Source organism: Apis florea, unplaced genomic scaffold, assembly GCF_048593485.1.
Source record: "Apis florea isolate Af1SG1 unplaced genomic scaffold, ASM4859348v1 contig_3068_pilon, whole genome shotgun sequence".
Taxonomy (NCBI): domain Eukaryota; kingdom Metazoa; phylum Arthropoda; class Insecta; order Hymenoptera; family Apidae; genus Apis; species Apis florea.
Genome location: NW_028256700.1, coordinates 906,364 through 927,160, shown reverse-complemented (window position 1 = coordinate 927,160; position 20,797 = coordinate 906,364). Strand labels below are relative to the sequence as shown.

Genomic DNA, 20,797 nt, shown 5'->3' with positions numbered 1-20,797 from the left:
TAAAAATTGGTATATAATTTAATTTACTGCAATGATTTTTAAAAAATTTTATAAGTTACATATAATTATCACTATTCATAAATTATACATAAATTATATCTTGTTTTGAATATTTTCTTTACATTTTTACAAACATATAAATAAAGTAACTCATAATTATAATATAAAAAAAACATACATACTATAAAATGAATTGAATGAAATTGTTACAAATTTGACTTTTCGGGTGTTTCCAAAAATTGTTTGCAATATACGCCATCTAAGTTGGTATATTGCATCTCTCATGAAGCATTATAAAGATTTATTCTGAAGTTTTAAGCATAGGATAGTAGAAATTATATACTTATATCTTCTGATTTTGTAGTGAGTACTGTTTTAAAATAATATAATTTTATTTCTTTAAGACATTAATTCTTGGTATTTTTAACAATACATTACTGATATATATGAACAAATATTAGCTTAACCATATTTGATTTTAAAACAGGTGTCATATGATAGTTCTTGATATGTTTTTTATTTATAAAATAGAATTTAGTTATAATACATTGTTAAATATTAATATATCAAAATTTATTCTAATACTTGTAATCTATAATCTATATCGTTATACGTAAGACTTTTCTGTTTATCTATATTAATTTTTAGAAACTTATATGTTGTAAAAAATGGCGGTTTTATGTAAACATTTCTTTCTTTTGCAAATCTTTTAATTCTTTGTTAAAATTTATTATTATTTTTGTTCTGAAATATCTTTATAAAATTCTTATAAATATACTATAATTATATTTAGTTTTTACAATTTAATTTTCAGTAATGTTTAGATTAACTTTCAATTTTAAAAAATAGTTAATAGTTTTTAAAAAAACATTTTTATATTATATTTTTTTTTATATATCTAAGATTTATTCAAAATTTTTCAATTTTTTAGTTCAATTTAATTTTTAGCATTTTTTAATTGATTGTGTATTTTATGTATAAATATATATATATATATTAATATATTGATATTTTTAATTTTTTTCATTTATATTTTATATAGCTATTATATTAACTGGAATGGAGCGAAGTATTCATGAAATGTTAAAAGATGCTCCATCTTTAAATGATAGTGATAGTGCAGTTCATAGTGGAACTCCTCCACCTCATGTACCAAACAATTGTAATAATGATAGTCAACCTAGACCAGCTACAATAAATTTAACTTTGGGTAGTCCTACATCTCAAATGTGTAAGTATAATATTTATGTTATTCAAATATAATGTAATAAATTATTTATATAACTTTATTTTGAAAAGTATCAAAGTATTTTTATATTATATTTAATAGCTATAACAGTATCTCCAAATACACCTATTCAAAATGGTGATACACAAACAATGCGTACTGCTCAAAGTAAAATTGAAAGCATTAAAAATTGGAGTATTTCTACATATAAATGTACAAGACAACTAATGTATGAAAAACTTGGAAAAACATCCCGTACAGTAGATTCAGGTAAATTTTATGAAATATAATTCAATATAATTATTTTTGTTTATTATATAATTATATATTATATAATATTTTTTTGTTTATAGAGCTTGAAACCCAAATTGAATTATTAAGAGATACTCAAAGAAAGTACTGTAATGTTTTACGGTTATCAAGAGCATTAGCTTCTCATTTCCATCATGTTGTTCAAACTCAACATGCTTTAGGAGAAGCATTCTCTGAGTTAGCACAGAAATCTCCAGAATTACAAGAAGAATTTTTATATAATTCAGAAACTCAAAGAAATTTAACTAAAAATGGTGAAACATTATTAGGGGCCTTAAATTTTTTTGTTTCTTCAGTAAATACACTTTGTAATAAAACTATTGAAGATACGTTATTTACCGTACGGCAATATGAAACAGCAAGGTAATTATTAATGCTATTAGAAAAATTATATATATCTTCTAAACATTTATAAATAAAAAATATTTAAATATAGAGTAAAATGTTTGATTACAGAATAGAATATGATGCCTATAGGACAGATCTTGAAGCATTAGCACAAGTAACAAAAAACGATAGTAGCAATGCAGCAAGATTAGAAGCAGCACAGGCTAATTATGAAGAACATAAACAAAATTTTGAAAAATTAAGATCAGATGTTTCAATTAAACTTAAATTTTTAGATGAAAATAGAGTATGTCTTTTCTATTTGATTACGTTAAAATATTGTATGTTATAAAATTTTTTTATTTTTATTACAGATCAAGGTAATGCACAAACAATTATTATTATTTCACAATGCAGTATCTGCTTATTTTTCTGGAAATCAAACTGCACTGGAAGCCACACTGAAACAATTTAATATAAAGGTTAAATCACCAAATTCATCTTTACCATCATGGCTTGAACAGTAGTTACATTAGAAAAAATAAATTTAAATAATCAGACAAACATGAATAAAAAATACATTCGTCCATACGAATTTTTCCTCAAAAATGAAAGAGAATTACAAAATAGAATGACTTTTAAAAATTCTCAAAAACATAAAAAAACACTGCTATCAAGTAATTTATCAAGTTCAATAATTTTTGAAACAAAAATGAATTATCATAAAAAAAATAGACTGAATTTTTTTTTTAAATTCTGCTTTAAATATCGGCCAGTATCTGTGGTACATGGCATATGAATCTTAATTATCTATATAGATTTATCTATATAAATCTATGCAACAATTAAGAACATCTATTATAACATTTGTTCTCTTTATTTAATAGTGATGCTTACAAAACAAGGCAATAGATATTTAATTTTTATATTTGACTTCTTAGAGAAGTTTTAATGTAAATACATGAATTATCATATACTGAGCTTTGAATTTTACGGTATGTACAAAACAATATTTTGATTGTTTATCGATTACATTTCATTTTGCATCAATTTATGAATATTTGGTAGTGAATTATTTGATTAAATTTAATTATTTAGTTAAATTTAATGAAAAAATTTGCAATTAGATAATTCTAATATTTTTCATTCCATTTTAAATATTAAATGAATTTTAATTAAGGTTTTTCTAATGACTAAACAAAAGTGTATTTCTTATTTATATATATTTATTTATGTTATAAAATTTAACATAATTAAAAAAAAATTCCATATGAATTTTTAGTACTTTCAAATGTACAGGATATTCATAAAAAGTTATATAAAATGTTAAAAATATATAATATTAATTAAAATTAATAAAAAATTATTAATATTTAATAAATATAAATCCAGAAACATAAATATTTTCATTTTTATTTATTTATAAATATATTTAAAATATAATATGTGATATACATTTATATACATATATAATATAAAGATTGAATAATAAAACATTGAATAGAAGATTCATTCAATGTCTATGATTTTCATATAAATATGACAATTTTCTTAAAACATACATTATAATATTTGATAAATGAAATTTACAATTTGCAAATAATATTTGAATTTATATGTATTAAACAATCTTATTTATTTTAAGTATGATATTAATACAATATGAACATTCTGTACATTTTAGTTATTATATTTAAATATTAGTTTCGTTTATCATCTTCTTATATCCATTAGTTTTTATGTCAAAAGCAAATATTATTTTTAAAAAAAAAATAGAAATGAATTACATGTTTACAGCCTTAAGTATATTTTTAAAATAATGGTACTTTCTTTGTGCAATTATATAATATTTGTATAAAATTGCTTATATGTTCACTTAATTTTTTAAATTATTAATTTTTATTTATTAATATCAGAAATAAGCTATGATTATAACAGAAACATTTATTAAATCTATACAGAATAAATTACTTTTAATGTATCAAAGGATAAAATATAATTTAATTTAACTTAGAAAATTTTTCAAAGTATTTCAATACAGAAAATATAAATTTATTTCTTTATAGTATTTTTTCATTAAAAAAAATAATCTATTTTGATTAACGCATTTAAATAAAAAGAAAATATTTAACTGTTGCAAAACAGATTCAAACTAGTCATATATTTTAAGTGAATAAAGATCAAATAAACTTAAATCATGACTTTATATACTTTCATATACATTGATATTATTTATACAAATATTTTTTTTGAAACAACAATATATATTATATATATTGAAACATTATAAATTATTACGCTTCGTGAATAAAAAATTTTTAGTATAGATAGAACAAATATATGTACATTGTCATTATTGTTTGTTGCTTATACTTAAAGTTTACACTGACATTGATAATAACTTAAAATAAAAATAAATCTATTAGTATTATGATATCATCAAAGCATTTTATCATATGTTTTCAAATCAACTCTTCCAATGTGATCATCATATAGATTTTCAAATACACATATACATATAATATGTATAAATGAATTATATATTAAATATGTGTATAACTCACTATATTTTTCTAATTTTTGCAAATTAAATCAATATTTATTTATAAAGCAAAAATTATGATTTATGACATGATATTTTAATATTATAATTTAAATTGATTTTATATAATTTCTAATTCAATTTTTTTATCATTTACTATGATTTTATTCTATTATTTAATAGATTTTTTAGAAATGTTTAGATCGATAAAGATAAATATTGTAATTAAATTAAAATAAAATCTTATATTTATTAAATAGGAATAAGATTAAAAAGTAACATGAAATAACTTGAAATATACAGTTAAAGCACTTTTTAATTTATAAAACATATTGTAGCTACTATATTATGTTCCTAATCATGATGTTATTGTGTGTATATTATGTGTATACAAACTCCAAACAATAAATGAATGCTTATATATCTTGTTTTTTATAGAATTTTTGTTAATTACTAGTACCATTTTTATTTGAAAATTTAAAAGTATATTTATATTAAAAAATATTAATTATATAAAAGTAACTATGAAATATTTTATATATTTATTATTTTCATAAAATATAAATGTTTTGTAATATATCAATGTAAATAATAGTAAATAATAATAAATGCATATTAATTAAACAATTTAAAATAGTTTGTAGAAGAAAATAATTTCTAAAAATACAATAAAAAATCTACTTGATTTATAAAATTGACTACCTAGTACTTTCTGAATTTTGATCTTTTTGAACCACTTCAAATGCTGCCTGAGCTTTTTGAAATTCTTCCACATTCTTTAGAGCAATATTACGTTGTACATCCATAAATATTTCCATTATTTTATGATTTGCATTAATATGCTTGCCCGAACAATTTTCTATGCATTGAACCTATAGAATAAAGAAATATTATGATATAATATATTATAATAAAAACAAATTTATAATATATACATATTTTTTTGTATGTATAATTATGCCAATATTTTTCAGTTATAATAATAAATATATATTTCATAAATAAAATCAATAATATAGTACAAATCTAACCATTATGAGAACACACCTCTTCTGTAGATATATCTCTTGACATAAATGTATTTACGCAAGTTTTAAAACATGTTTCAGACATTTGATTAAACAAAAGTTGAAAGTCTTTCATCTATAAAAATAACATTAATAAATAAAAATATGATTTTTATCGCTATTTTTGAATGCATCATATGAAACAGGTTAGAAATAAATAATTGATTTATTAATATAAATTATTAATATTTAAGTACATTTCTAATAACCATGGCATCCATATTTGAATTATCTATTTTAATTTTCAATTTAAATAATAAATTTATAATGTCTTAATATTTGCCGGTTTCACTTATATTCAAGTTATATCACGTGAGTTTACTTTAAATTAGTAAAAATTATTAGTATCGATTATCGGTAAATTTTGATCGATTTTTTCAAATATTAAAAAAGAGAAAAAATAAATAATCTTAATTTAAAATTATTAATAAATGAGACAATAATTTAATTTTTTTAACATAATCTATATAACTTTTCTCGAATTATATCAATTTATCAACAAATAATATTTTGAATAGAAACATGTATTTCTTTATCAAAATATTATTAAATATATAAAATACAAAATATGTTATGTTATTTGATTATATTATATATTGCTATTTATATCTTTAAGAATATATATAAATTAAAATTATTTTTTAAAAATTAATAATTTTTTTTTATATTTTTTTATTTTTTCATATTTTAAGATAAATATTTCAAAATTTATATTCTATATGAATATATACAATAAAAATATTTTTTACATCTAATTTTATTTTCAAATTTAATTATATTATAAATGTACAAAAATACATTATTACAAATAAACATCAATTTTCATTTAAAAAATAAATTATAATTTTTAAATTTGTCTTTTGATATATATTTATATTTATATAGTTATTAAGAATGATTACTACAGAAGTGAATAATCTATGTAACATTTACTATATATTAAAGTTAATTACATGCATACTTAGAAATAAAAAAAAAAGATATATAATTTCAATGCATTGATGAAAAAGCGCGCTTCCATCGGCTCAATTCGGGAGCGCTCGGCTTCGACCGGATAGAACTGTTCGTGATTGGACGCGGGTTCCGAGTCAGCGAAACGTGAATCAGTCGGCGTTGACGGCAAGAAGTATCGAGTTCGATTTGGAGCGGTATAGAGATAAAAAGTTTGTCGGTGCGTGTCGCCGGTGAATGAAGCGGGCTAATTATTACGTGCGATGGCCGCGTGCTGTAGCGAGCAGGCATCATCCAGCTCGGGAAACGTAACGAAAAAGTCACCTGCGGCCGCCGCGAAATCAGTCTGTTGGCAACATAGACTGTTCGGTAAACAACTGTCGCGGTGCAGTCAGGTTAATCAGGACACAAAACCGTGCGATGCAAGTGGTATGCTTGTCGATGAAGACGGTCGACCAACTTGTGAAGTGATCGGTGTATACTTTAGTTTTATTAATCCCGGTGCTACCTGCGATGACTTTACACGTCAACTACTTGATTTGTACACGAATGTCAACTTGTCGCATACAGAGAATGACCGGGATGCAGAAAATTCCAGCAGGGGAAGAGAAAGGAGGAAAAAGTTCGAGGTCGTGCACGTGGTTCTTTGGAGTAACGTAGCCGATGTCCTCGACTTTGAAGAGAGTTTCCGTGCACACGTTTCCGAGTTACCCTGGTTGGCTGTACCGAATTTAGATTATGAGAGGAAGGTAAAATTTATTACTTTTATTTCTTTATCTTTTGATTACATTAACTCCGTTTATCAAAATATTTTAGGATATAATTTTTGTTGTATTTTTATTTTGCTGAATTTTTTTCTTATCTTTCTATCATTTATATATATATATATATATATTAAAGAAAAATATCGCAAATATATCACAATACATTAATACTAATACATATTTTTTTTCATAAGATTTTTAAAATTATATTAACATTAACATTAATCATTAATAATCTCATTATTATAATTTAACAAAAATTCTCTTTCTTAAAGTTTTTAAGAAACGAGAAAGATATATATTCCTGTTTAAAATATTTTCATTTATTATCTACTTTTTTATTTTATATTTTACGCGCGCCATATATATTCCTTTTTTCGATCGTTTTGATTCAGCAATTTTTTATTTTAAAATTATAATAAACGAAAAAACAATTCTAAATTCTACTCAATCTCCCATTCATTTTTTAAAACGATATCACAGAATCTTTATTATTTTGATTAACGTAATCATACATAAATTTCAATTAAATTTAATTATATAATTAATTATAAGCCGAATAATAGTTGAAATGAACTAATAATTTTTAACATTTCACAAAATATATTTATAAAAATATATGTTTCTATCAATTTGAAACAATATATAAAATAATGATTTTTCCATGTTTCATTTCGCGACTTACAGCTTTTTTTTTCGTGCGTTTTACGATTTTTCGTCTGCTATGCGAATTTTACGGTCAGACGGGCTATGATCAATTGAGGCGAGCGTATCATTTGAAATTTGTATACACATGTCTGTCATAAAGTTACACATGTACACATAGAAGGGGTACACATGCCGTTATGCAGAAGGACCGTGCGCGCAGTGCCTTTTTTATTTCCAACGGGTGTTTTAACCCCTCGCCAGACGTGCTATTTAGGGTCCGATTTTATTTGCACCGACACACAAGGCAGAGTCGACTTTCTCTAACTAAAAATCGTTCGTAATATTTTCTACAAAACATCTGCTCCTCTATGGCTTGCTACGAATATACTTTCAGTTCAGATCAAATGTTGTTTTTTAATGAGCATCGATGAAATTCGTTCCTGCGAAAGTTTTTTTTTGAAATTCTTTCCCTTTTTTATATTTTATACGTAAAATTTTTAAATATTAAATTGCATATCATAAAAGATAATAATAATTCTATAGATAGACAAAAAAATAATCTTAGATATTTTAATAAAAGACTAGTATTAATAAAATATTATTAATTACATATTAATTAAATTAAGATTTCTTTACAGAAAGAACTGTATGAAACGTTGTAAATTTTCAAACGAATAATTTTAAAAATCTTACGAAGTATTTGCAGTTATTTCCGTTTATTTATTTATTCGTTTTAATTGAGAACGAGTAAATGAATAAGTCCAAATTGAGATGAGAAATGTTATTCGTGGCGATTAAATGCAGACGGCAGACCGGCTTCGTACATTGATCTTTTCATCACCCACGCACCTCGATGATGACGCACATATCTCTTGTCTCGAAAGTTTGAGTGACTCTACGGTTACATTACTACATTTCGCACACACGTAACGGATATTCGGTTTCCCCCGTATTACTTTTTATCCATGTTAACGAGGTTCTAGTACTGCATTGGTGTAACGAATTCAATAGGAAAAAGAAAGAGGAATAAAGAAAAAGAAAGTAACGTATAGCTTTCTATATCGAAATTCGAGTCAACTGGTTGAATCGTTTGTGCGTATAGATAGAGGTACAAAATTTCTATGAAAGATGACAATTCTTGATACTTATTCACTGTATACGCATTAACGGCATGTGAATGTAAGAGACGATCGGAGGTCGTTATTCTGTCTTTTTTCCACGATCATTAGTCAAGCCACTCAAGTTATTCGTGTTTGTAATACATATACATATACTCAACAGTCTCTGATTCGTGAGTAAATGTAACGATAAGCGTCCTGCGCAATTAGCGTCAAGTAGCTTCGTGATTCTTCCTTGCTCGTTATTCCGCCTATCTACCTGATCCATGTTGGGAATCACCCCCTTGAAATCGTAGCTTCTTTGTACACCGTTTCATTCATTTAACAATGAGAAGAGCAACTTTCGTTTCTGAAACATAGCAGTAAGAAAGAAACGATCAAATTCTCCTTTTTCTTTCTCTCATACACACATAATCTCCTTTTTCAACTTTTATTTAAAGAAATCCGAGACCTGAATTCCCAATGAATATTGAGAATCTCTAAACATCTTTTAAATAAACTCTTAATTCTTCGTCGAAATGTTTTAAATGATATTTTATGATATAAATTCAATAACTGAAAAAGATAATTAAGTAATTGGAAGAGGTTATGTATAATAAAGCTATCGCAACGTTACCATGCATCGTTAATACAGATCGTATTGACCTCTGTTGGCAACTTCTGAGGTTGATATCTTCTTAGGAAAGGAATAAAGAACTGTCCAGTTTGTTTGACAAAACTGAACGTTTACTAGTGGTGGTAGTGAGGGGATGATGCTACAATGTCAAGCTGCTTGAACAGCTAAGTAATAGAGGTACGCTGCTCATCGTTTGTACGACGTAAACCGTTTCATAAAGGTGCACGCCTTTACCTTGGATGGGGAAGCAGCCGAGAAAAAGAGTGAAGCCGACCAACCTTTGCATTCGGGGTGGCCGACCCATATCTTCCGCAAATAGCTTTCTCATTCGACCGGCGAGATCAAGAAAGCGACGAAAGGTAGCAAACGAAAAGAGAGGAGAGATACGTGTTTACGTTTGAATATACATCGGAAGGAAGGAGAGAGTGAATCGGTGGCGATGCAGGTCTCTTCCCACGAAAACGAGTGAAATGGAAGGAAGAAAAAAGGAATAAGAGAAACGTTGGAATCTAGATAGACTGTGAGGTAGTTCGTACACAGAGTGGCCCGTACGCGGCGCTATGTAACCCCTTTCCCTCTCTTTGCTTCCTTTCCACCCACCCACATCCACTCCTCTCCTGCTCCTGTCTGCTTTTTAGCTGGCATATCGTGTAGATTACACACGACCTACTCGGCAGTGGTCAAAGGAAAAGTGAAGTACGTGCGAATCGCCCGAATAAATGTATTCCAGTGCCTATGACTCGAAAACTCGCGTGAAACCTTCCCAATGCTTTGACGTTGTACAACCAACAGTATCATACTGATAAAAGTGATAGAAAGTTGCACGAGAAAAAAAATTAAATCTTCTACGTCATTTGCCGCAAACGTACGGATGCTCTTTCAATGTCTTTTATCTGTTTAATTCGTCTCGCCAGAGATCATCTTAATTCAACTTGTTTAAGCGACATTAATTTTTTTTTGTGTTTCTTTTTTTTTCTTTCTTTCTTTCTTTTTTTTTTCTTCTTTTAGAACATACTTCGATGACAACGTGAATCTCAAACACGTATCCATTGTCGTTCGTTAACCCTTACAAAATCGATTCTCGATAGAATACGAATTATTCTTCTATGTTCCGCAATATTTTCAGATTGTACGTAAACGTATAATCGTTTGCGTGTAATTGAAAGCATGGTAGTCTTAAGACGCTGCTGGGGTTGACCAATGGAAATACAGTGGTCTCGTCAGTCTCGGTCGGACGAGAGATGTCGGGAGGCCGCGATATCTGTATATACCAGGGGTGCGCAACTCCAAATAGCAAGAATTTATCTTCATCCCTTCGTTAAATCGATTATTAACGTTCATAAATCACGTCAAATCGACGTGACATTTAATCTATATTATAAATACACATATATAATATAAATCGTTAAACATTTATGTAACGTAATGAAAGATATGCAAAGTTTTATCCATAATTTAACGTAAATTAAATAAAAATTCTAAACCTAATAAAATTCAAGAACATTGATATGGAATAGATAGATGAAAGAGAAATGGACGATCATTTTCTTTCATTTATATTCTATACGCGAATTTCAAGATATATTTTTATTAAGATTATTTTTCATTTTTTCGATTTATTAAAAGATTCGTAATTTTGGATTTAAGCGAATTTCGATAAGAAAGATAATCTTGGAAAGAAAGATAATCTTCATATTTGTACATTCACGAATAAGATATTATCGCGATATAATGCAAAATATGCGTGCAAGAGTAAACCGTTTAACGGTAAAAAAGTTTTTCCGCAAAATTTACCGCGACAAAGCGGGTGTTGTGCACCTCTGCCGTTCACGAAGGAGGCGATTGAACGCGCGCGAACGAGTCAACAGTGATCTCATCCCTTCCCCTCCATCGCTCGTCTTCTACCCGATGTCACGGTATGGCAAGGGGTTTCCCTTGCCGAAGAGAGAGAAAGAGAAAGAGAGAGACCAAGCGGCAGAGTGTCTGGTAGAAGACGAACAGTAAAAAACATTCGTTTTTCAAATTATCCTGTCCATTTCCTATTTAAAATATTCTCTTCCGCATTTTCCGCATGCTCAAAATAATTAACCAGAAACAACAATTGATTCCTTCCAATTATCGATTTTCACAAGTGCAATCTTTCTTATCGACGGATATTCGATGTTCGATTACCGTTACAAATATACCTACAAATAATATCTAATTTCATCCATGTTTCAATCATACACGCGTACACACGCTCGATGGAAATAATGGTATGACGCGAATATTTTTCGTACCGATACAAACCCCGGGTGGAGAAAGGGAATCGACGAGGGTAAGCGGGCGATGGAGCAAGGACGACACAGGGGAACGAGCAAGCAGGAGCGATGGAAGTGGCGTGGTAGGGGACATACAGACCACCGGGGGAAATAACGACAGCACCGTGGAGCGAGCGGCAGCAAGGGAGGACGTACGCGTTATCGACCGCTCGAGACGGAGACGGCGAACGAACGTATATATACGCGAAGCGTAGGAACGAACGAGAAAGCGGCGTAGGAAATATACGAAGGGACGAGGTAATGCCTCCCTGTGGAGGGTCGCGATAACGTACGACGTCGCGCGTTCGGCTACCTAGAGAAGACCCTTCTTGCCTTATTCCGACGCTCGCCCCTTTTGTGTGCTCGCGGTCGCAACGCATCGACTGAGAATTTTACTTCGTTCTTTGATTTCGTTCGATTCGCGGGGAGAAACTATGGAGAGGAAAGAAAAGTGCTAGGGTGAAAGTTTCGATGTAGGATCGATTTGTTTGCCAACTGAGCTCGCGACAGGTGTCGCATACCGAAGATTTATTGAAATCTCTTTTTCCCTCTCTCTCTCTCTCTCTCTCTCTCTATCTCTGGTTCTTTTGAACACTGATGGAGACATCCTTTTGTCTCCGGCTGACAGCTATTCGATTCTGTTGCTTCACTGAATCGTTTTCGTTTCAAATAGAATGGATTGAATGAATTGCGAGAATGTTGTTTTTGTTCAGTTTTTTAAACGTTTTTAGATGACAAAGTTGCAAAATATATTGATTGTGAAATCAATGATATAATATTTTTAGGAATCGAATGATATAAATAGGATAAAAAGTAGATGGAATAATTATATGAGAAATGAAACGAAGCGATGATACGAACGAATTATTCATCATCAAAAAATCTGAAATGATTGAAAATTATATCACCTCTTAGACTGTTCTTCATTATCTAGTCTGGTATAAAAGCCTTCTGCAATATGTCCATTGTGCTTCGATCTCGTCTGCTCCTTTTGTTCTCTTGTAATCAGACAGCTTAACGGGAATCGGTATTCAATGCTAACGAACATTGTGATCGATCATCTTTCTAAGAGAACTATGTAAGTTTTTTCCAATGCGATCGGCAAAAATTATCAATGCACGTTTTATGATCTCAAAAATCGATGTTCTATTTGGAACGAATTTGTTTCGAATACAGTATGTTTTAAGGACTATATTATTCATTTATACAAAATATAAAATACTGTATTTTATAATATTGTATATACAAATCTCTAACTCTAATTTAATAAGATTATCGAATATATTTTTTTTACAAAAAATATAATACAAAATCTAATAATCTTTAAATTAAATTGAAAATAGCATCAGAAGCTTCACCAACAGTATCTTCTTCATTACACATTTCAAACTACAAGAAATTCAGAATAGCACAGCTGAAGAAAATAGTTACAGCTGCCGCCTATTTCAGAATTCACAAAAGAATTTCCACCGAGGTCTGCAGCTTTCGAGACAGCTATCCTCCTTTATCACCACCGAGGCAGGAGCTTCCCTTCGCTTTCTTATCATCTCTGTTTTCACGGTTGATGCTACTACAATCGTGCAGTCTGCTAGAAGAGACCGACCAAATCCTTATTACCAACGGAACTCCGTTCACCAACCTTTGTCCCACCAAAATATAGACATCTTTATTTTTTCTTTTTTTCTTTTTTTTTTTTTTTAAAGAAAGAAACGAAAGAAAAAATTGCCAATATTTCTCTCGATTCAGGCATAGCAATAAAAGTGGACTACTACTTATTCAGAAAGAAACGAAAATCTGACATCGTGCGAATTATCCTTGTGTATACATTTTTTTCTCGTACACGTTCATCCTTTCTTATCTTTTCCGGCTTGAAAAACTTTCAACCAGTTTCTGCTATCATGCTCAAGCCCTTTTCCTCCATCTCCCTTCCCCTCCCTTCCCCTTTTGCCTCTTGTAGCACTGTAATCATGCAGTGCTGGGGTAGAAGGGATAGCACCCATTGTCAGCAGACATTACTCCCCTGTAGACACTCGTTGCGCCCTTTTTCGCCGTGCTTGAATTTCGTTGCGTGCTAGAAGGATAACGAAAGAAACAGAGGCCGGCCGCTGCGTGTTACGAATTTCTTGGACGTGCACACACGCGCTGCTCCGTTCGCTTTATCGCCGTTCGCGTTATTCCTCTCACGCTTCCTGAAATTGATGGGTTTCGATCTTTCTCCTTCTCCCCCTCCCCCCCCCTCTCTCTCTCTTTCTCTTTTTTTAACTTGTAGCCAATACTCACGCGCCGTGCGAGCTGAATTCAAACGGCGATTTACATGACGGAACACGATCTTTCCGTAAAATCATGCGATGTAAAACATCGATAGGAATTGCATTATGGCTTTGATTAGTGTAATTTACGATTATTGAATGGCAAGAAAGTTCTAGTTGAAAACACGTAGAGTTTTCTCTCTTTTATTAATTATTTATAATGTCGTTTCGTCATGTCGGGAGAGCGAGATAACGTTCCAAACGTATCGTATTTCAACGCAACTTTTTGTACACGAGTTTAGGATAAAACTTTTCAAATTATTTGCTTTCGACTATCCTTCGTTCTCACGTTACTCATATATCTATATATATATGTATCTATGTAAACCTAGTAATATTTAGAGAGTGAATAACTTCTATTAACACGTGGTCTGAATGAAAAGAGACAATATAGTTTTTTTATTTAATGATAAATTAAAGATTTCAATTATAGAATAACTTGGTATATTTTATCAAATTATATTATTTAACATTATTTTCAACAAAATTATATAAATTTATACTTTTTAAATAATATTCGTTTCTTACTTGTTCGCTGTCACCGTTTCGCGAGAAAAAGCTGAGACACCCTGTGTATAATTGTATATTTTGTTCTCGATTTCATACTTTGATCGGGGAAGGGGAGGAGGGGAGGGGGGGGCTAAGCTGCAGAGATTATTGCTACCCGTCGAATATAAATCTCTTACGACTTAAAACAAAGAACCGGTAACTCTCGCGAATATTTATGAAGAAGGTTTTAAGGATCTCACGATCGACATTGAAATACTCTTACAGGCGATCAAGTATCTCTTTTACAGACCAGACTGACTCGGAGGTATCGGATAAAGGCCGGTGTACCGACTTTGATTTTATTGGACGGTTCTAACGGCTCGGTGGTAACCAGAGGAGGCGTAGAGCGGACCATCGCCGATCCGAGCGGGGCTGAATTTCCTTGGAAGCCTCCTCATCCGAAGGCTGCACTCGAGGATGGACCCTTATTGTCATGTGGGGCACGCGATAGTAACGAACCCATGCTACACGAGGAATTGCGTCATTGCTTTAAGGGTGTTTACTTCAGCGCACACTGGGTATATATGTATTTATGTATAATAATATATGATCGAATATTATATATAGCCAAGGATATTGGAAAACTGATATATAAATCTGTGTATATATTTTTTCTAATTATAAACTGTTTGTGCTCCAGTTTTTTCTTCGCGATGATCGATTAGCAATTCCAATCTATTCTTATGCTGTTTAAGTTAAAAAACTTATTAAAATCTCTTATAAAGAACGTGTATAAAAATTTAATAAAAAATTTCAATATAAATTCTATGTATCAAGATGGGAAAAAACATTATATAATTAACATGTTGAAACGAACCTTCATCGAAGTATAAAAGTATAGAAAATAATATACACATATATTATATGTATATATATATATATTTATTTTTTTTACGTTATATAGTGTCCACCTTGTAAAGCATTTACCCCACAACTTGTGGATACCTATCAGCGAATTCGAGAGAGAGGTCACGATTTCGAAGTGATTTTCGTGAGTTCAGATAGGTAAATAGGTTATTAAAAAATATATATATTATTTATTCATTTTCAATACAAAATATGGAATATATATCTTATATCCATAGTATTTGTAAATTAATATTTGTAATAATAAGAATTATAATAATTGTAAGAATAAATATTAATTGAAACATTTATGATTTTTATGATATTACAGGAGTGAAGAATCTTATAACGTTTATATTGAAACGATGCCTTGGTTGAGGATACCTTTTAGTCAAGAAGAGAGACGACGAAAATTAGCGAGAGCTCTCGACGTACAAGCAATACCCACTTTAGTGATACTTGATCCCCGAGATAATATTATAACTTTGGATGGTCGAGCAGAGTTAATCGAAGATCCTGAAGGACTGGTAAATGAAAATTTACCGAATTGACTTAGATTATTTTATCATTTCGACTTTTTGCGATACATTTCTTATTTTTTTAATTTTTCAGAATTTCCCGTGGACCAGTCGTTTGGTGAATATTTTAACTGAAAAATATGCTACTTCGTTGCACGATGCACCGGCAATTATTCTTTTTGTCGGTAAGTTTATTTCGTATAATTTTTATGTCCAAAAAGAAAACTTTCTAATTGGTTTTTTTTTTTTTTTTTTTTTTTTTACCTTATTATTATATCTTAACAGAAGGTGAAGATTGTGAGATTCAATTCGCAGAAAGCGTATTATTGCCAGCAGCACAAGCATACAGACAAGATAGACCTGATTATGATCCAAATTATGATGATCCAGATGATATTTTACAGTTTTATATAGCATTAGATGTAAGGATTGATTTTATATAAATATAATAGATATATTTATTTTTAATCTAATGGTTATTATATTTCATATTATAGTGTGAAACGTCGGATATTCTTCGTGAATTTGTCGGTTTAGATGATGCTGTGCCCCTCTTAACAGCAATTGATATACCTCGAGGAGTTTATGTAGTTATGGAGGATGGTGCCGAAATAACTGTAGATTCTGTACAACAATTTGTCGATGGATTTCGTAATGAGAAATTACCTATAAACAAAATAGCCGCGGTACATAAAACTGGTAAAAATGATTACGTTTCTACTTGAATTTTTTTAAAATCAATTGACAATTTTATACAAAATATTGGAAGCCATATGAAGGAAGGAGCAGTTAAGTTTTTAAGTGGTCATTATACAACCACAAAAAAAGAAACCCCATCCTCTCTTCTCAATCCTATCTCTGTGATACCATTGCTCCTTTCTTAGGAAGGATCATGCATAAAATGGCGCTTGTATTCGCACACCCTTTTGTGGAAGTAACCAAAAGACATGTATTATATATCATAGTCAATAAAAACTGAGCGAATTGTATTTTTAAGTGTACACACATGCACACGTTAATATATTATATAATGTATTACTTAATAAACGCCAAATGAACACGTCGAACATATCTTGAATTACTAGCAAATGTTCGTTATTAACTCAGTTCTCCTCGTATAATTACTAATCGTTAATTTCATGTTTTAATTAAAATTATTTTACAAATTAAAAAATAAATGAATGTAAAAAATTGAATAAATTTATTGATACTTTTTTTTAAGTTAATTTTGTTTTCATATAAAAAATTATACTTATTATATATCATTTACATTACAAATTTATATGTTATTTTATTTCTTACGTTACGTTTTACCCTGAATATTATTTGAATCATATTTATTTCATTGAAAATATTTTTTTAATCAATATTCGTGAAAATGAAATAATAGTGAATGAAAATTTCATAATATATATAGCATTAATTTTGTTTTGTACACGTATCTACAATATGATTAAAGCTAAATTTGTCACTAGTTATAAAACAAATATTACTAATTTATATTCATTAGTTACAATATGTCACAAAAAAATGTCATAAAAAATAAAACATGTTTAATTGATCCCATCGTCGTATTTTTTAAAAAGATTTCATTATCATTATTTTGTACTATTTTTCTAAAAAATAAATAATAAGAAAATTCTTTTTTCAAAAGATTTTCAAAAAATTTTCATATGTCAAATAAATTATTAAAATTTTAAGCTAGAAGTGCTGCCAGAGCATCCAAAAATTTTGGTCTTTCTTCGATTTTCAGTCTTATTACTGAAACATAAAATATTAATATTTAAAAAATTTTTAATAAATATTTTTTTAAAAAAATAAAAAGTTAAAAAAAACATAACATACTTGTTGTATCAAAATAATCTGCTTCTATATAACAATTTGTATTTTTAGCTGCTTGTTCAAAAGCTCTTCCAAATAAACTATAATTATAAAATATCATAAGATAATTCAACATTCTTTTAAAATATTCAAATTTTTTATAAAAAAAAATTATAAAAAAATTTTAAAATATCAATATTTTGATGATGAATTTAAATTAATTATTTATAATTACCTTCTTGGTTGATCTTCACACACTGGAGGTATACCAACCATAAAACATAGACGTTCTTCTGCATTATATATTGAAGAAGCTACAAGTGGCCATTCTGATGCCCGTCTATTTTTCGAAGAATCTACATAAGCCTTTAAGGTAAACTGAGCCAACATCATCAACGGATATGGATGTGCAAATACAAGACTGTCAGCAGTTCCGTCTGAAATAATTATGTAAAGAAATGAACCAGCGCTTTTAATTTGTTTCATTTGTAAAATTGCCTGTGCAGTTTTAAAAATACTAATAAGCATAAGCTTTGCTTTTTCTACACCGTTTTCTAAAATATCTTTTTTTGTGCGAGATAAACAATCCGATGCATCTAAAAAACAGCGTTGCGGTAACTTTTCCTTTGACTGAAACATTAAAAAAAAGTTAATATATTAACGTGTTATTTTAAAAATCATTAAAAAACTAATAACTAGTTAGATATGTAAGTACTAAAAACTTACAGAAGATTCCATTAAAGCAAGCATAGCATAAACTATATCTGAAGCACAATATTTAAATTTATAGCCATATTGAAGAGTAAAACTTGTCCCAATTACAGTATCTAGTTTATATTTTCCTGCTAATTTTTCAACCATTTGTCTCAATTCTTGTCTAAGTGCAAGATCCATTGCAGAAAATCGTTGCTTTGATTGTGCTAGAGGTAAACCCATTTCTGCCAACAATTCCTTTAACCGTTGTTCTCCTCTAAGAGACCAAAGTCGTAATGACACTGCAGTTGGTACTGTATGTCTTAAACTAGCTTCTACAGTCCAATGTCGATATAATACAAGTAAGAGACTACATTTCTATGTAAAGAAATAAATTTTATATTATATCATATATTATATTACATTAATTTTATATTATATTATATACTATAAATTTTACAAAAATTTGATTCTAAAGGATACTCTTTATCATAGGTAATTTTTACTGCACTTTGCTGCTGTGGTTTATCATCTTCAGTTCCTTGTTTATGAGATAATCTAGATACATGGGCTTGAAGAAAACCTTCTTCAAGTATACTTAATCTTGATTCTATTTTATCAAGAATAGTTCGTTCTGTACAACCAACTATAGCCCACCAAATCATATCTAGATTATCTTTTGACATACTCCATGCCATTTCATACATAAGCATTGCACTCTATAGAAATATAAAATATATTTTAATTCTTATATTCTATAAAAATTTTATATTCATATATTTTAATAATCCATACTGATTTGCCATAGTAACTATATTGTGTGTAATTAAATAAAATAGTTGCTCTTTTCTCAGACCATTCTCTTCGTCCAGCTCTTTTAATAATATCTTCTTCATTTAACCTTCGTCTTTTTCTTTGAGATTCATCATTGTCTAATTCTTCATTTGTTTCACTTTCATCAGACTAAAAAAAATTGTAAAACACATTTTTCCAATATATTTTTTATCTAATATATTGTCCAATATCTAATTAAATTAATAATATGTAGTAAAAAATTATAAAATTAATTACCGAATCATCTTTGAAAATATCATTGTATTCTGGAATTTCATCATCTTCATCAATTTTACCAAGTATACGTACTTGATCTTCTGAATATACATTACATAAATCATAAGGTCTATGGCTATCAAGAACATAAAATATCACAGATTCTACAGGTTGTAATAAATCCACCAAGTCTAATGTACCTCCACAATTTATAAAAATAACATTTTTTATCTAAATAAATATTAAATATTAATAAAGTTTAATACAGAGGAATATATGTATTTATATGTTTCTTAAATTTTTATTACATCTTCACAATTTTCTTCAAAAGCATGAACCATATCTTGAATACCTTGAACAGGTACAAGTGTATATATCATATTATCATTTTTAAGTAATTGTTGTAAAATTCTACAGGCACAAATAGCATCAACATCAAAATTAACCAATAGTAGGCATCTCTATAATAAAGAATTTATATTATTATTTTTAATTACATAAAACAATTAAAAAAATAAGATAAAATATATAATGATGTATTAAAAAAAAGTAAGTTAAATAAATTAAGTAGAATAATTTAAAAATGTATTTATAATTTTAGAAAAATTACTTAACCTATATAACAATAAAATAATAAATTTTTAAAACAGAATGTTGAATAACTTACGTCATTTTTTATCAAACGATAAAATCCTCTTTCTAAGTTGTCGACAAACATGATGCAGTGATTTTTGGCATGAGAATATTTTTTATATTCACTGCTCGGCTTTTATTGTATTTCACCGATTTCACCCACCCCCAAGTTTACCGCGTAAACTAACTTTCAATTCAAAAGTGGATGCTTGTCTATGCAGAATATAAAATACTAGTATGTCATCATTATAAATTCAATTAAAATATTTAAATTTATTCGAATTTACATAATATAAAAAATTAAGATATAATGTACAATATTTATATTTTATACTTTTATATTGTATAAAAGATATTTTTTTAAGAATTGAAAATATATAATCAAATTTAAATATAACTGGATACATAGAAAATATTATATATAGATATGAATGAGGTATTTTACAGTAACCAACAATTTTTTATTTTTATTATTTTATTATATTATCAAATTATAGTATTATAG

General features: G+C 28.4%; 4 protein-coding genes across 4 annotated transcripts; 2 read left to right on the top strand and 2 right to left on the bottom strand.

Annotated features, from left to right (window-relative positions):
* Window positions 1-252: 252 nt before the first annotated feature.
* Arfip (ADP ribosylation factor interacting protein arfaptin) lies at window positions 253-3,727 on the top strand. The gene is made up of 6 exons (XM_003690878.4): window positions 253-363; window positions 1,043-1,231; window positions 1,331-1,498; window positions 1,582-1,903; window positions 1,997-2,174; window positions 2,242-3,727. The coding sequence occupies exons 2-6, from the start codon at window positions 1,060-1,062 to the stop codon at window positions 2,392-2,394; spliced, it is 993 nt and encodes a 330-aa protein (XP_003690926.1). The 5' UTR covers window positions 253-363; window positions 1,043-1,059; the 3' UTR covers window positions 2,395-3,727.
* Window positions 2,210-5,914, bottom strand: LOC100866719 (mitochondrial import inner membrane translocase subunit Tim10 B). Its single transcript, XM_003690964.4, has 4 exons — window positions 5,674-5,914; window positions 5,457-5,552; window positions 5,112-5,281; window positions 2,210-2,328 (listed from the first exon to the last, which is right to left on the bottom strand). The coding sequence occupies exons 1-4, from the start codon at window positions 5,695-5,697 to the stop codon at window positions 2,307-2,309; spliced, it is 312 nt and encodes a 103-aa protein (XP_003691012.2). The 5' UTR covers window positions 5,698-5,914; the 3' UTR covers window positions 2,210-2,306.
* A 307-nt stretch (window positions 5,915-6,221) lies between these two features.
* On the top strand, window positions 6,222-17,656 carry LOC100865419 (nucleoredoxin). Its single transcript, XM_003690879.4, has 7 exons — window positions 6,222-7,176; window positions 14,980-15,249; window positions 15,636-15,736; window positions 15,909-16,104; window positions 16,190-16,280; window positions 16,381-16,517; window positions 16,593-17,656. Exons 1-7 carry the CDS (start codon window positions 6,691-6,693, stop codon window positions 16,818-16,820), a joined length of 1,509 nt encoding a protein of 502 aa, XP_003690927.1. The 5' UTR covers window positions 6,222-6,690; the 3' UTR covers window positions 16,821-17,656.
* Cdc45 (cell division cycle protein 45) lies at window positions 17,274-20,721 on the bottom strand. Its single transcript, XM_003690875.4, has 9 exons — window positions 20,327-20,721; window positions 19,968-20,120; window positions 19,681-19,890; window positions 19,405-19,572; window positions 19,093-19,328; window positions 18,643-18,979; window positions 18,152-18,546; window positions 17,941-18,017; window positions 17,274-17,856 (listed from the first exon to the last, which is right to left on the bottom strand). The coding sequence occupies exons 1-9, from the start codon at window positions 20,375-20,377 to the stop codon at window positions 17,792-17,794; spliced, it is 1,692 nt and encodes a 563-aa protein (XP_003690923.1). The 5' UTR covers window positions 20,378-20,721; the 3' UTR covers window positions 17,274-17,791.
* Window positions 20,722-20,797: the final 76 nt, after the last annotated feature.

What these genes read in the sequence shown, in the direction of transcription:
- Arfip (XM_003690878.4), top strand. Translation starts at nt 1,060, where the DNA reads ATGGAGCGAAGTATTCATGAAATGTTAAAAGATGCTCCATCTTTAAAT. An exon ending in TAGTCCTACATCTCAAATGT is followed by an intron (nt 1,232 to 1,330) that starts GTAAGTATAATA and finishes TATATTTAATAG; the next exon opens with CTATAACAGTATCTCCAAAT. An exon ending in ATCCCGTACAGTAGATTCAG is followed by an intron (nt 1,499 to 1,581) that starts GTAAATTTTATG and finishes TTTTGTTTATAG; the next exon opens with AGCTTGAAACCCAAATTGAA.
- LOC100865419 (XM_003690879.4), top strand. Translation starts at nt 6,691, where the DNA reads ATGGCCGCGTGCTGTAGCGAGCAGGCATCATCCAGCTCGGGAAACGTA. An exon ending in TCGAAGATCCTGAAGGACTG is followed by an intron (nt 16,105 to 16,189) that starts GTAAATGAAAAT and finishes TTAATTTTTCAG; the next exon opens with AATTTCCCGTGGACCAGTCG. An exon ending in AGTTTTATATAGCATTAGAT is followed by an intron (nt 16,518 to 16,592) that starts GTAAGGATTGAT and finishes TTCATATTATAG; the next exon opens with TGTGAAACGTCGGATATTCT.
- Cdc45 (XM_003690875.4), bottom strand. Translation starts at nt 20,377, where the DNA reads ATGTTTGTCGACAACTTAGAAAGAGGATTTTATCGTTTGATAAAAAAT. An exon ending in ATATTTTCAAAGATGATTCG is followed by an intron (nt 19,573 to 19,680) that starts GTAATTAATTTT and finishes AATTTTTTTTAG; the next exon opens with TCTGATGAAAGTGAAACAAA. An exon ending in AAAATTACCTATGATAAAGA is followed by an intron (nt 18,980 to 19,092) that starts GTATCCTTTAGA and finishes ATAGAAATGTAG; the next exon opens with TCTCTTACTTGTATTATATC.
- LOC100866719 (XM_003690964.4), bottom strand. Translation starts at nt 5,697, where the DNA reads ATGGATGCCATGGTTATTAGAAAT. An exon ending in ATGCCATGGTTATTAGAAAT is followed by an intron (nt 5,553 to 5,673) that starts GTACTTAAATAT and finishes TTATTTTTATAG; the next exon opens with ATGAAAGACTTTCAACTTTT. An exon ending in CAAAATTCAGAAAGTACTAG is followed by an intron (nt 2,329 to 5,111) that starts GTAGTCAATTTT and finishes AAATTGTTTCAG; the next exon opens with TGTGGCTTCCAGTGCAGTTT.